At 36.7% G+C, this 15,568-nt stretch overlaps 1 protein-coding gene across 5 annotated transcripts in view; it reads left to right on the forward strand.

Moving 5' to 3' along the window:
• COL14A1 (collagen type XIV alpha 1 chain) overlaps positions 1-15,568 on the forward strand; it is a 205,969-nt gene that overhangs the window by 153,593 nt on the left and 36,808 nt on the right. For all 5 annotated transcript variants that reach the window (XM_081265815.1, XM_081265817.1, XM_081265818.1 and 2 more), the window contains exons 38-40: positions 1,864-1,959; positions 3,055-3,108; positions 3,457-3,510. In XM_081265815.1, coding sequence (XP_081121941.1) covers positions 1,864-1,959; positions 3,055-3,108; positions 3,457-3,510 — 204 coding nt within the window. The remainder of the gene's footprint in view (positions 1-1,863; positions 1,960-3,054; positions 3,109-3,456; positions 3,511-15,568) is intronic.

Consider the following 15,568-nt stretch of genomic DNA (forward strand, 5'->3'; position numbering starts at 1 on the left):
CTCTCTCCTCCAGTCTATTTTTTTAAATCCAGATTTATTCCTGGATTCATTTAGTGCATTCAGTGCATCCATATCCTCACCTCCCAAACAATTCTAACCAACATATGAATTCGGACCCCCTTAAGGATCCTGTGAAATTGCTCTCATTAAAGTCACAAATGATCCATTTGTTACCTATCTTTTGTTTCTTATGTCACTTGAGATCTGTACCATCATTGACTTGCTTGGATACCTTTCTCTTTGAATTTTTTCCTGCTTTGAACTTTTCTTCATCACACCATTTTTATTCTCCTCCTAATTTTAGGCTTTCCCATTTCAGATTCTTTCCCAGGCTTCTCTTCCCCTCCTTTCTACCCAATTTTTATCCAATTTTTATTTACTTTCTCTTTTTCTCTATCAACATATTCTCCTTAATAACTGCAACCATAAATAGATCTTCAAGTACTCCAAAGTCCATTCCAGCTCAGAGCTTGCCTGACTCCTGAACCATTGGATATTTCCTGCGTTTATCTCCATACCACCTAAATATTAACTCAGTCTGCACTTATTATTTTGTATTCTTTGTCCCGAGTCATGGATTCACTAATCTCACATGATACCCAAGTTATATATCCAAAGGAAGTGAAATCAGTATGCCCCAAACATCTGCACTTCCATGTTTATTGCAGCACTATTCACAATAGAAAGGAGTGGTGATAACTCAAGTGTCCATCAGCTGGAGGAGAATATGTGGTACATAAACCATGGAATGCTAATAAACCATAAAAGTGGATATGATGCTCTCATTAACGACAATGTAGATGGAATTCTGGAGGTCATTATGTTAAATGAAATTATCTAGGCAGTTGAGAGTAAAATCATGGTTACCAGGGGCTGGGCAGAGTATTGAGGAGATAAAGGTTGGTCAATAGCTCCTCAGTTACAATTAGGAAAAGTAAGTTCTGTTGCACAGTAGGGTAGCTATGTATAATAATACTTATATAGTTGACTGTTTTCACCACAATGAAATGATAGGTATTTGAGGAGATAGCTATGCTTACCCTGATTTGAACATTACACAGTGTTTACATGCATCAAAACATTTCATGGTACCCTTTTAATGTGTTCAATTATAATGTTCCAATTAAAAAATAAGATACCCTTTATCTTGGGGGGTCTTATTAAAAAATAGCTTTAGGTGGAGTCACTGAGATAAGGAAGAAGATGAAGTTGAGGATAAGTAGATTTTTCTGAGTCTAAGTTTATAAAGGTGGTGTAGTTTAAACCACAAGGTCCTAACTACAGAAGTAAGGGTTGCTGAAGTAGAAAAGATGCCTGATCCAGAAAATAAAGGAAATGAAATAATATTGAGCCTTGGGTCCTTTGGTGGATATTGAGGAGGTTCAGGGTGAGGGCAGAATCAGGATGAGGAAGACAACAGGTAGGTGCAAAATCCTCTGTGCAGAGGAGTGTCCTGAGGGGACTTGACAGGGTGAGGTGGAGAGGGTGCAGCTCCTCTGCTTCACCTGGGAGGCTGAACCTTCACAGCCCAGGAGGCTGGTCTTGAAGCTTTTACCTCTGTGGAGTTTGTTATGGAGTGTGGAGGGTCTGGTTACTCACATCATAATTATGCCATAATTGGCACAGCATTCTCCTTTGTGGAAGCAAATAAATAAATAAACAAAATTGCAGCAGCCCCTTGTGTTTATTCTTATGGTGTGCTGATGACCTTTTGCCTGGAAGGTAAATAATTTGGTCTTTGTTTTTAATATCTTGGGGAAAATTATATAGAGATAAATTATCAGTGCTATAAGTGGAAATAACCTTTTAGGTAGCAGAGGTTCTAACGTACTTCTAGGATGACTTTTCTCCCTTGCATTCTAGGGACCAGATGGCCCTCGGGGTGAAACAGGCCCTCCAGGACCTCAGGGTCCCCCTGGCCCCCAGGGACCAAGTGGTCTGTCCATTCAAGGAATGCCCGTGAGTCTTGTGCACATATTCAAATGGGTTTCATTGTCATCACTCTTCCATGAAGTTATGCAGAAAGAAATTTTGCCCTCTGTCCCTTTGAAAATAATAATTGATTCAGAGTTCCTTCATTAGCTATGGCTACAGTCAATTTTTTGCTCAATGATGGCGGTCTTTGAACAAACAGGTGCACATACCAAGAGTACATACATCTACAAGCATTTTGTCCACAAAGGAAAATCAGGATTTAATATATGTACATTGCTTGTTTGATTAAATTATTAGTGGATGTGATAACAACCAGAAAGTAATAAATGTTGCACAAATGTAAGCATTTGTTATTGATTTATAGTAACTGTGGATGAAGATTCATGAAAGCTGTTTAATTATGATCTTTATCTCAATTGGCATCAAAGTGCAATCCATTGAGAGTTTTATATTTTAGATGGTATGTGTTATACAGCTGCTTTTCTTTAAAAAGATATTTTATACCATTGGGAAAAAAATGTAATTCCATTAACTGATCTTCATTAATGTTACTATAGGAATCTAAAGTTGAAGACTAATACTAATCTTAAATTAACATTTGAGACACAGTTTTTAGCAATCTTTGTGTCCTCCTAGCTGAAAAGTTTTCCCCTTCAGTGTTGTTTTGCACTTTAGAAAATATTAATATGCCAATTTGTATAATCATACTATTATTAATAGTAAATATTTGCTGTAGGTTACCATCTGCCAAGTTCTGTTTTTGCTTTTCCATTCTATGTTTTTCTAGACAAATACAGATCTCTATAGATATGAGATCTTAAAGTATAAATTACAAATCACATTGAAATATTCAACTTTTCCCCTCATGTATTTACAGTCTCAGCTTAGCCATATGGGACTGTATATTTTGTGTTGAAGCTGTTCTCATGTATTAATGTTCAGTTGGATGGAAAGGTTTACATAGATGCCCTACATTATATGAGAAGTAAAATATACTGTTTGGATGTTACTGTGAAAACAATTTAATTTTGAAAATGTTATAACAGTGGGGGGTGCCGTGGAGAAAAGACTAAGAATTTGCTTATGTGAACTTAACTCTGCATTCTTTTGGCTATTCAGGGGATGCCAGGTGATAAAGGAGAGAAAGGAGACACTGGCCTTCCCGGTCCACAGGTATTTTATGTTTGTAGTCTGTTGCTCTCAGCTCCAGAACTTTGGCAAGGAGGAAAGGTTGTGGCTTCTGAAGTCAGCTGTGACCTTGACAGTGGTTCCCATATCAAAGATATTGGTTTGTGTTCATTTACATTAAGCCCTTTCTGAGCCACTGGATGCCCTCAATGTGAGCTCTTGTGGGGGATGTTCCTTTTGGGGGAATAACTTCTGGGTCAGAATTCTAAGTTACCAAGGGTTCCTCTTTTTGCTTATAGATTTGTTTGGAGCACTTGATCCATTTCAAGGAAGCTGGGTGCTAGGATAAGTCATGCTTTAAATCTGACTCTTCTGCCCAATTTTTCTACCTAGGGTATGCCAGGAAGTGTGGGTTCACCTGGACGTGATGGCTCACCAGGCCAGAGGGTAAGAATTTACCTAAGGTTGGTTCTTAGCAAAGGGGACTTCTCCCACGTTGCTCTACTGCTGACAAGTTCTTATGTAAGGAAGGTTTTGTTTTTGGTTTTCTCCTGTCAATCTGTATTCTACCTACTGTGCATCCATTTCCCTTCACTAATGGCCTTCTATGTCCATTTCTTCCATCAAACTTTTGCAAATTAGCAGCATCCCTTTCTGAATGCTCCCAAACTTGAACATAGTTTGCACTGAACTGCAAGCACTGATTTAAGAGATTTTTTTTTCTAATTCTGTCAAATCTTTAAGACACAAACCTAAAGGAAATCAATAATCTTTAAAGAAATTTAAGGAATATGGTTTATAAAGAAATCTCCATTTATTTAGTATATTTCAATTGTCTCTTCTTTTGACCTGTTCAAGTGGATAGCAGTAAAATAAGATATACAAATGGTCAGGAAAGAAGTAAGTTAACATCTGGTATTTGCATAGTCAACAAGTTTGCACCAAGCCAGGCGTGAGGTTCTTGTTCTCAAAAAAATACATAGCATATTGGCAGGAAATGCAACTAAATAAGAAATTATATTATATGCTATGATGGGTTAGGACTCTATGAGAATACAAAGAATCCAATCCATGGTTATCTATAACTAGGCTAGACTTAGTGGATCAGGGAAAGCTTCCCACAGGAGCTACCATCTAGGCTGAGACTTGATGGAAAGACAGAAGGTGGCCAGGTAGTAAGGAAAGGAAAACTTGCAAGCAGAGAAAACAGCACAGACTAGGATGGAGGTTGAGAAGAAGGTGGGACATTCCACCATTGCATATAGTTGAGTGTGGCTGGAGATGAGCTTGCATATGTTTAGATATAAGGAGTTTGTCAAGAGACAAAGCTAGAGAGGTAAACACAAATTCATTTAAAGCATCTATTTTGCCAAGGATTTATGTAAAACAAGTCATTAAATTTTCATCAAGGGAGGGAAGGACCATCTTCTTAATCTGCCACATGTTTGCACATGTTTCAACAGCTCCACAGTTTCTAACAAGACTGAATTATAAAGAATGGCAACCACTCAGAGCCAGCAAATAACACATTTGGTGTTCACTGGGGTTTTAGTACAATATTCATGAGGCTAGCAAACAGTTGCAAGGAATACTCAATTAATTCTCTGCTCAAAGCCCGCCTTTAGGTCAGGGCAACTATGCTGCTCAAGAATATGGAAATTGATTTTTTCCTATGGAAATGTAGGTATAGGCTCTTAAGTCCCTTCCATTTTTTTTTAAATATGAAACTTTCATTTGCCTAAAATCTCATAGTAGTCTCTGTTCATCCAATGGAATTAACATGTAAAACATGTCTAGGTGAATGTCTAAAGAAGTCATTCTGTGAAAGTCAGATTTATGTAGGGCTTTTGCACATGTGGAGGGAGTGTCTAGAAGTATTTATACACCTTGGCACGGAGCTTCAGTTAAGATCCTGTGTGGTTACACACCTAGATTCCTTCGTGGTTCCTGAAGGTCTGAAAACGGAAAGTCCAAAGATTTGGTTGAGTGAGTTTATTTGATTTATCTATGCGTAGAGCACAGTGTTGGCAAAGAACTCCCAAATTAAACATGTTAGATTGGTGTTTGAATCATTTGGTTTTAGAATTCTTTCTTTTAAAATCAATATACCAGCACAGAGTTCTTATAAATATTTTGCTATTCCTCCAAACATGTTGTGTTCTCCTATAGGATTAAAATCTTAGAGCTGTAATAAAGTGATAAGATATCTTGGATTTTATTTTCCTCTCTCCCTCAATCTAGAAATAAAACTTTGAGGGTGTGTCTAATTTCTACTTTGAATACTTGGATAGGAATGGGCTTCCTTTTTAAATATGGTTTTCAGAGAATATTCATTTATTATAGGGCCACATTTAAAATAAAAAGATGGTATAAATCTGATGGTTATTGTTTTAGAAAAGACATTTGAGGGCAACACCATTCTGGTACACATCTTGAGGGGATACCATCTACACAAAATGGAACGCTGGAAATGTACAACAGACAGCTCTGCCTGGACCACACATAGTTTTCAATTAGCCATATCTTAACTGATACACATATAATCTTAACTATAACGTGCCATTGACTACACTCAGTCTGCAAAGAGTTGCTCATTATTGACTGCAGAGAATAGTGAAGAGGAGATAATTTCAATAGTTAAAGGAAATAATTTGCAGACCAACTACCTGGAGGAGATGGGAGGATGGGGTTGGTTCTAGCATGACTGTTTCCTTGGGCCAGAAAAACAAATGGGTCTTCTCACAGATTCTAGAGAAGAAAGGAGGGAAGGCTTATGAAAACACTCTTATTCAGTCTTGTTTAGTCAAGTGATTGGAGGGCTTAAGTATAGTAAAATTCGAAAACAATAAGATAGATACTGAGGTGGGGTTGTAAGGCAGAAGGCTTGGGGCCAACTTTAATGGGGGTGAACAGAGCTAAGATGAGAACCACCCCAGAAGACATGCTCTGCTGAAGGGACAGGTCTCCCTGATCAGGCTGTTAAGAGTGCTAAGAACAAACACCTCAGGATTACTCATGCTCTGCCTTAGGCCTCTAAGCCCAATGGCAGGAACTGTGGCATAGCACAGACTGAGCACTAGCAGAATGATGAGTCTTGCTTCTGCAAAGTACTTTCCAGAAAATTTCCAAGGAGAGCTTTCACCAGGAAATAAGGAAGAAAAGCTGTTTTTCCCCTTCACTGTCAGAACTTAGATCACTGAGCAGTACTTCATTTCCCTTGATCCTGAGTGAGCAAAGCCTACTCTAGGCACAGAAGGAAGGAGCTGCAAAGGACGCTTGGTGACATCCAGTGAGTGCTTCTGCTCCTTGGAGAGTCACCAAGGGAGGGTCTGCCCTGGTAGTGGTGGCAGGCCACCATTCCTTACTGCACAATCTTTCTTTTTAATCTTTTCCTTCTCGTGTTAATTTCAAGAACTCAGGGGCAAAGCCTAGCACCATCACCCTGAGTGTTAACTCGGGAAAAGTGAGCACCTCTTTTCTGAAGCCGGTGCCAGTGTTACACCGGAATTTACCTGAAAGATGGGAGATCTTAGCAAGTAATGAGGGAAGGTGAAACATCTCTTCTTTGAATATTTCTAGCTGATTCTGGCTTTTCCCAAGGGGAATCTTGGATTCTAAGAGGCAGCTCTTATTCAACTCGGCCTGAGGCCATAAGCAAGTCCAGCACAAGCTGGACCTCTTCACCCAACAAATTTCCGCCTCTGGCTGGGAAGCCAAAAGACCACTGTGCAGGCCACACTGAACAACAAAGCACGTTCATATTGAACTTCTAAATGCAGTTCTGTGTCCAGGGTTCATTCCCAGTTATTGCAACTAAAACCATTCTGGTCTTATCTTTCTTTTCTGCTGTAAATCTTGTCATTTCCCTCTTATCTCCTTTCTCTCTCTTGATGTCTGTGAGCTCGGGGCCTCTCTTGTGATTTCTGAGTTCTTCTGGTATATGTTGGACTTTGCAGCCTCCACCTAAGACATCCAGATGGTCCTTAGGGAAACCAGAAAGAACAGACAAGATGATCGATTGAACAATCAATCGATAGATAGATCTAACTGTTAAAAAAATAAAAATAAAAAACAACTGCCTTTCTACTTCTGAGGGTTACTACCAATTATCTGGCCAGTAATCCCAATAGATACTTTAAAATTATGTTTAATTTTCAATTCCTAAAATTTCTTAATAAAGTTAGAGAGAGGAGAAATAGAAGTCATAAAGAGATTTGTTTTTATAGCATCTGGAAGGCACTCGTACAATATGGCCTTTGTGTATATCAAACCCACATAATTAGTAAGCATGTTTCAAGTGTCTTTTCAAGTCAGAATCCAAGAAAATATTTTAGAAAACCAAAATATTGTACTGGAAGGCACAGGATGCTAGCTTCTAACTTACAAGTAAGCTTAGTTCGGGTGCTTCTTTGCCCCCAGGTTACTGCTCTCTGCATACCTATGCCATAACCACAGCCTGCCTTCCTCATCTATAAAAGGTGAAATACTGTGGAAAGTATTCTGCATCTGGATGCTGATGAACCCATGAGGTTACCGAGGAGCAGGATGGTCCTGTGGGGAATGGCATAGACTTCACTCCTAGCCAGTCCTGGGCTTAAACTCCAGCTCATGACACTGGACTAGTTACTTACTGTTTCCAAGACACTTTCCTTGGTTGTAAACAGAAAAATATAATATTTGACTCTATAGGGTTGTTGCGAAGATTAATTTATATAAAGCATTTCCACATGAAATGTTATTTTAGGTATGTTAGTAGTGTTCACTATTTTTAAGGTAAACCTAGTGAGCCAGAACATTTTTTTTAAAGAGAGAGTGAGAGAGGAGAGAGAGTGAGAGAGAGAGAGAGAGAGAATTTTTAATATTTATTTTTTAGTTCTCTGCGGACACAACATCTTTCTTTGTTTGTGGTGCTGAGGATCGAACCCGGGCCGCACGCATGTGAGGCGAGCGCGCTACCGCTTGAGCCACATCCCCAGCCCCGAGCCAGAACATTTTATAATGCCTATACTTGATATATTAAGTGGCTTTAGAAGTTTGTAAAAAAAATGTCTAAAAAATGCAAGTTTGGTTTTCTAAAATATTTTCTTGGATTCTGCCTTGAAAAGACACTTGAAACATGCTTACTAATTATGTGGGTTTGATATACACAAAGGCCATATTGTACTGAATGTCCCATTACGTTAAAAGTGAGAAGGACTTAAAGTGTACTTGAGAAATTGAGCCTGAGTCAACTATTTGGATTTTATTCCCATCATAAGTGTTAGGCAGTAATGGGAGATTCTTCTACAGGATATTTTGTGAAATACTGAGATTCGTGATTATTATCCCCTTGAGTGTCTTCCTACTTCAGAAAAGGAAATGTAAGATTCTATCATGAAACTTGTGAAAATGATTTGATTTTTTTTCCTTTGTGAGTCTAGATGGATTTTTTTATAAAATCCCAGGAAAAAATCCCTTTAGTCACAGCAGTGGTAATAGTATATTCAATTGGGACTTGACAGATTATTTTAATAAAAACAGCTGCAACCATAGCCATTAAGAATTGAATATGTGAAAGTGCTTTGCAAAAGTCATGTTCATTAATGCTCAGGATAACCACAAACACTAGGCACTGTTATCCTCACTTTACAGACAAAGAACCTGAAACTCACAAAGTTGAAGGAACTGGAATGCTAGGAAGTGTCAGACTTCCAATACCACACTCTTTCTTTCCACAAAATAATTTTTTTTTACTTAAGTAGAAATTGATGCTTCACCAATAAAAACACAGTTCTTTGATCACTGTACCTTTACCTAGATAGGAGCAAATCTGTGCACATCTTAGAAGGTCACAGCTCCTAGAGCCTTTATTTAGTTCCATGTTCTTCCTAGCTTTAGAGATACTTCTACTGCAACTAGAGATGAAAAAAGGAGAAACCACCACAGACATAACAGAAATCCAGAGGGTCATTAGGGACTATTTTGAAAACTTATACTCTAACAAATTGAAAACCTAGAGGAAATGGATATACACGACCTGCCAAAATTGAGTTGAGAGGACATAGAAAACCTAAACAGACCAATAACTAGCAGTGAGATAGAAGCAGTAATAAAAAGCGTTTCAAAAAAGCAAAACCCAGGACCAGATGTATTCTCAGCTGAATTCTACCAGACTTTTAATTAAGAACTAATGCCAGTGCTCCTGATTATTCAGTGAAATAGAAAAGGATGGAAGATTTCTAAAATCTTTCTTTGAAGCCAGGAAACTCTCATCCCAAACAAATCAAGGAAAGAAAACTAAAGACCAATATCTCTAATGAATTTATATGCAAAAATCCTCCATAAAATATTAGCAAATTGTATTTGACAGCATATTAAGAAGATGGTACATCATGACCAAGTTGGTTTTATTACAGGGTTGCAAGGATAGTTTAACATATGCAGTTAATAAATGTAATTCACCACATAAATGGAATTAAGGACAAAATCACATAGTCATCCCAGTAGAAGTAAAGAAAGTTTTTGATTTATGATTTAAATCAAATTCATGGCTTACAAAAAAACACTGAAGAACCTAAGGATAGAAAGAACCTACCACAACATCAAAAAAAGTTTTATAAAACAAACCCAAGGCCAACATCTTAGTGAATGGAAAAGAGTTGAAACTGCTTCCTTTAAAATCTACAATATAACGAGATGTCCATTTTCACCATTCCTACTCATTGTAGTCCTAGAAACAAGCCATAACAACTAAATAAGACTACTCAATGTACTCCTAGAAACAAGCCATAACAACTAAATAAGAGAAGGAAATAAGGATAAAAATGGAAAATAAAGAAGTTAAGTTGTCAATATTTGCAGATGATATGATTCTATACTTAGAAGATCCAAAAAGCTCCACCAGAATACTGATAGAGCTAATAAACAAATACAACAAAGTAGCAGCCTACAAAATCAACAGCTTTTCTGTATACCAATGACGAATCTGCTGAGAAAAAATATAAGAAAAGCAACCTCATTCCTAATAACCTCAAAACAAACAAACAAACCAAACAAAAACAAACAAAAAACCCTAGAAGTAAATCTAACCAAGGAGATGAAAGACCTCTACAATGAAGACTGTAGAATGTTGATGAAACAAATTGAAGAAGACACAAGAAGATGGAAAGACCTCCCATGTTCATGGATAGGAAGAACTAATATTGTTAAAATGGCCAGACTACCAAAAGAAATATACAGGTTCCATGCACTCCCTAGTAAAATACCAATGACATTCTTCACAGAACTGGAAAAAGAAAAACAGTTCTAAAATTCATTTGGAAGTACAAAAGACCCAGAATAGCTAAAGAAACTCTAAGCCAAAAAAAAAAAAAAAAAAAAAAAGCAATGCTGGAAGCATCACAATACCTGACATCAAATTATACAACACAGCTACAGTAACAAAAATTGCATGGTACTGACATAAAAACATACAATCACTATGGTAATCATACATATAGAGACCAATGGCAGAGAATAGAAGACACAGGGACAATACACCTGATCCTGTCGTCTGACCCTTGGCAAAGGTGCCAAAAACATACTTTGGAGAAAAGATAGACTTTTTAAGAAATAGTTCTGGGAAAACTGGTTATTCATATGTAGAAAAAATGAGACTAGATACTTATCTCTCACCCTACACAAAAGTCAAATAAAAATGTATCAAAAATGAAGAAATTAGACCAGAAACTATGCAATTCTCATAGGAAAATGTAGGATCAACACCCACAACATGTAGGTGTAGGCGGCAGCTTTCTCAATAAGATCCCTAAATCTCAGGAAATAATTCCAAGAGTTAATAAATAGAAAGGCATCAAATTTAAAAATCTTCTGCACACCAAAGAAAATAATTAACAATGTGAAGAGAGAACATACAGAATAGGAGAAAATCTTTGCTATATCCAGAATACATAAAGAATTCAAACTTAACACCTGAAAAGCAAATAACCCAATTTAAAGATGGAAAAATGAACTAAACATACACTTCTGAAAAAAAAAAGAAATATAAATGTCCAACAAATATATGAAAAAATGTTCAATATTATTAGCAGTTAGGTAAATGCAAATCAAAACTATTGAGACTTCATCTCACTCCAGTTAGAATGGCACCCATCAAGAATGCAAACAATAATAAATGCTGAAGAGGTTATGGATAAAAAAATGTAGGATCAACACCCATAACATATAGGTATAGGCGACACATTTTACTCTCTTGGTGAGACTGTAAATTAGTACAATCACTATGGTAATCATTATGGAATTTCCTCCAAAGATCATTAAATTCTTTAGTATCTTAAATAATTAAAATTACTATATTATAGAATACATGTGTACCTGTTTTTATAGCAGCACAATTCACAATAGCCAAACTATGAGACCAGCCTTGAAGGCTGTCAATTATGAATGGATAAAGAGAATACACACACACACACACACACACACACACACACACATATAATAGAGTTTTATTCAGCCATAAAGAAGAATGAAAATTATGATATTTTCAGGAAAATGGATGGAACTTGAGAACACTATGCTAAGCAAAATAAGCCAAATTCAGAAAGTCGATGGTCATATGTTTTCTCTCATATGTGGAAGGTAGAGGAAAAAGAAAAGGAAATGTGGGGTGGGCAGGTCTAATATAAATCAAAGGGAGAGCAGTAGAATAAGAGGAAAGGGACCTGGAGAAGTGGGAGAGAAACACTGGGGAATAATATTGCATTCTGTTATGTTGTAGGCATATATGAATATGTAACAGTGAATCCCATCATTATGTAAAACTACAATACACCAATAAAAATATGAATAAAAGAGAAACATCTATAGGGCTATAGGAATAGCAGAAATAACATCTACTTTACATTCTAGTCTTAATGTTGTCCTTGAAGATCTGGCCAGATATTTTATATTTGAAAATCAACAATTCTACCACTTATGTCAGCAGCTTGTTGTGTTATGTTTTGTTTTTTTAATATACAGATTCCTGGACTTCAACCTCAGAGATTCAGATAGAGATGGTCTTAGGCATGACTTAGGAATGCATAGTTTTAAAAAGCTGAATGATTCTGATTATCAACTAGGTTTTGGAATCACTGGCTAATATATTGTGTAAGATCTATTGTATGTCAAAGTAATTTCTTTGGTGGAATATTATTGATGTTTGTGTTTTAATTTTACTTTAATTCTCTGAAGTCATCACTACTGATCACTAAAAATATCTATGTTTATATTTTATATATCTATTTAAGTTGTATATAAATATCACATACACACACGTACCCTATACATACATGTTTAATGTATGTGTCTTTGTGTTACTGCAAATTCCTCAGTGAGACCCAACATGGTATCATACATAAGGATCAATCCTGGATCTTTGGCCTGGATCATTGTTTGCAGGCTCTGTTTGCTGCTTGGCCTCTTAATTTGGTGTTGGTCTTAATCCTGTATAACAAGTAGCAGCCTCACTTCTGCTGGCTGACTGCCACACTGGTCTGCTCACAGCAGTCCAGAGTCACGCCACAGTTTTGCAACTATGCATCAGGGGTTTCTTCAAGTATTTCTGTAGCCCTTGCTACTTGAGTCTGGCCAACTCTTCAAATTCCAGCTGCTTGCAGATCTCACTCCACCAGTTGAAGGACCTTCACAATTGGCCGTGTTCCAGAATGTTGAAGCTAGTATCCATTGTAGGCTTCAGAGAAGGCAAGGGTGATTGAGTAAGGAGTTCTGCCTGCTATTTCTAATACCACAGACATAGTGTGTTGGCTGCTGACTTCAATCTCAGTTGCAACACTAGTAGTGGATAGGTGGGTTTTATCCTTCAGATGATATAGGCACAGAACCTAGAAACCATAAACTTTCTAAGAGCCTACAAAAAAAAAAAGCCTACAAAATTTTTTTGAAACTTGAAAAAAGCATATATATTTGCTCTAGAGTATGGAAAATAAAACTGAAAATTGGAATTAATAAATGTTTAATTAAATGTTTATAAAACACCACCTTGCCAGTTTCAGCCATAGGTACATTTAGTGTTTATTAGAACATTAGTAATTTTGAAAGTAAATTATAGGTAAATTGTGTTTTGCTAACAAATTATAGCCAACCATAACTAACTAATGTACTCATAGCCAAATGTTTCAAAATATAAATTTAAAAAATCCTTTCAAGTTTTTATAGGAGAATTATTTTTAATGTGGGATATGGGTGTATATTAATATTTTGAGGTGGGAATACCAAAAAGGGAAAAAATTCCTGGAGCTGTTGGTGTTATAAAACATCTCTGTGTGTGGCTGATTTCATGCACTTTAAAAATACATATTTGTCAACTTAAGTGCATTCCCATCTTATGCTTATAAAATTTCTATTTCCAAATATTCATTCTGTTACTAAACTAAGGATTTCTGCTTTTTATGAGGATACTTAATTCATAAACACACTTCTCAGATTGCTATCTGCTATGAAAAGGAAATTTTATAGATAAAGGAAAGTTTGGGGAAATCTGAACACATTTTTCTCTGTTAATGGTTGAAAAATATTTTGTAAACTTTGGTTGCAGTTCTACTATGTCATAAAGCTAGAATCTGCCAATTATTTTTCCTTATAAAAATGCACATATTTTTCTAAATTGCACACTTTACCAAAAATTTCTTTTCACCAAGTTCTTTGTTTTTATATAAAAAGTTTCTGCTATTGCTGCTCACTTAGGGATGAAGAGGTGAGAAATGGGGCCTGAGCCTATGTAGGAGTTAACCCACTTGCCCAGCATCTGCTGCCGTGCAGGAACACAGTGGTACCTAAGGAGGGAGACCCGTGCAATGAGTGTGTCTTTGTCCATTCTATACTGCTACAATTGAACACTTAAGACTAGGGGATTTATAAAGAGCAAAACTTATTGGGTCATGGTGATAGAGACTCTAAATTTCATGACTGAGGTGGTGCATCTGATTCTTGCTGTGTTATAACATGGCACAAGGCATTGTGTAGGAAGCAAGAAAGCAGGAGAGGGTCAAACTTGGCTTTCTAACAAGCTCATTCTCATGACAACAGCATCCATCCAGTCATGAGGGCACCTTTCATAAAGGTCCTGTAGCCCAGCACGTGCATTCTGGGGACACACTCAAACTACAGCAGAGTCTACCCATCCTGAGTCAGTTGATTTAAATGCCATGTATTCTGAGAACACTTCCCTGTGTCCCCAAGCCTGGGTTATGGGTCTTCCCATATGTTTCCATGGACCTCTCTGGTCTACCATCATAGCAGCTTGTTGGTTGGTCCTTTTCATTGTTTGAAAAACCATGTGTTCCTCAGGAAGTAATTGTATTTTTCATTGAGATTAACTCCAAATCTAGCAGAACAGCCAGCAGGAGGTAGTTCTGCAAGCATTTCTGAGTTATGTGACTAATGTGAAGCTTACAGAGAAAAATATTTCAAAGATAAATTTACTGTTATAATCCAGAAGTTAAAAAATCAAATTATTTTATGAGTTGCAAAATAGGAGCCTCTTTTATTTTCTAGGGATATGGAGAATTTTGGAAAATGGCTTTGACTGTAGCATTAAGGCTAACATCCTCTCAGTTATGATGTTTTATAACACAGAAATTATAATTTGGGTTGATGAAAACAGATAATACACAGTAGACTTAAGATTACCTTTATTTTTGAACTTTTATATCTAATAACGTTCAATTGTTTATGATGGTCTAAGAAGAAAAGTGCCAGAATAACATATACTATAGTGGATGCTGTTGATACCCTGATTAGATCCCCTTTATCTGGCAGCAACCCCTAGCTTCTGTGAGTGTTGACTGCTACCAATTTTCCCCTTCCCAAAAGAATCACCTTTGGAAATGCCATATCTGTCCCTGGACCGTGGGTCAACTCTGATCTGTAATTCATACTCCAGAGCTTCTCATGGCATCAGGCTGAGAACAAACTTGAGATAATTCACTTCTCCACCTGGATTCTTCTGTCCTCTCATGCTTCTTTCACTATTACAAGTTTCTTTCAAGAATGCTCCTGCAATAAATCAGCTACACAAGAATCCATTTCTAGTTTCCTTGGAAACTGCCCCTTTTAAATTTAATATATTAAATGCTTTAATGTATTAGTAATACATAGACATCTTTTTTATTTTTTTTACATTTTATAAACCTAAATGGAAATTTTGGCTTCTGAGGTTAGACAATTCCTGATATCTTCCTACATTTTTTTTGAGGGCTCAAGACCAAGGAGGATTGATGCCTGCATTCCCCCTGCCCTTTACATTTCCATACTCATCATATCTCCAAGAAACATTGATTTATTTATCATGATAAGCAGAACACTTCTTCTAGGAGCTTCAATTTTATTCAAGTTAAATGTTTATTAGTACCTATTTTATGCCAAAAATGTGCTAGGAAGGAGTTATGAATGTAAGAAAGAATAATATAATTTCTGCCCTAAAAATAGGAAATAGAAATTTCAACTTCTGGGGATACTGATGTGAAAG

The sequence above is a fragment of the Spermophilus citellus genome, assembly GCF_964194105.1.
Source record: "Spermophilus citellus genome assembly, chromosome: 14".
NCBI classification, from domain to species: domain Eukaryota; kingdom Metazoa; phylum Chordata; class Mammalia; order Rodentia; family Sciuridae; genus Spermophilus; species Spermophilus citellus.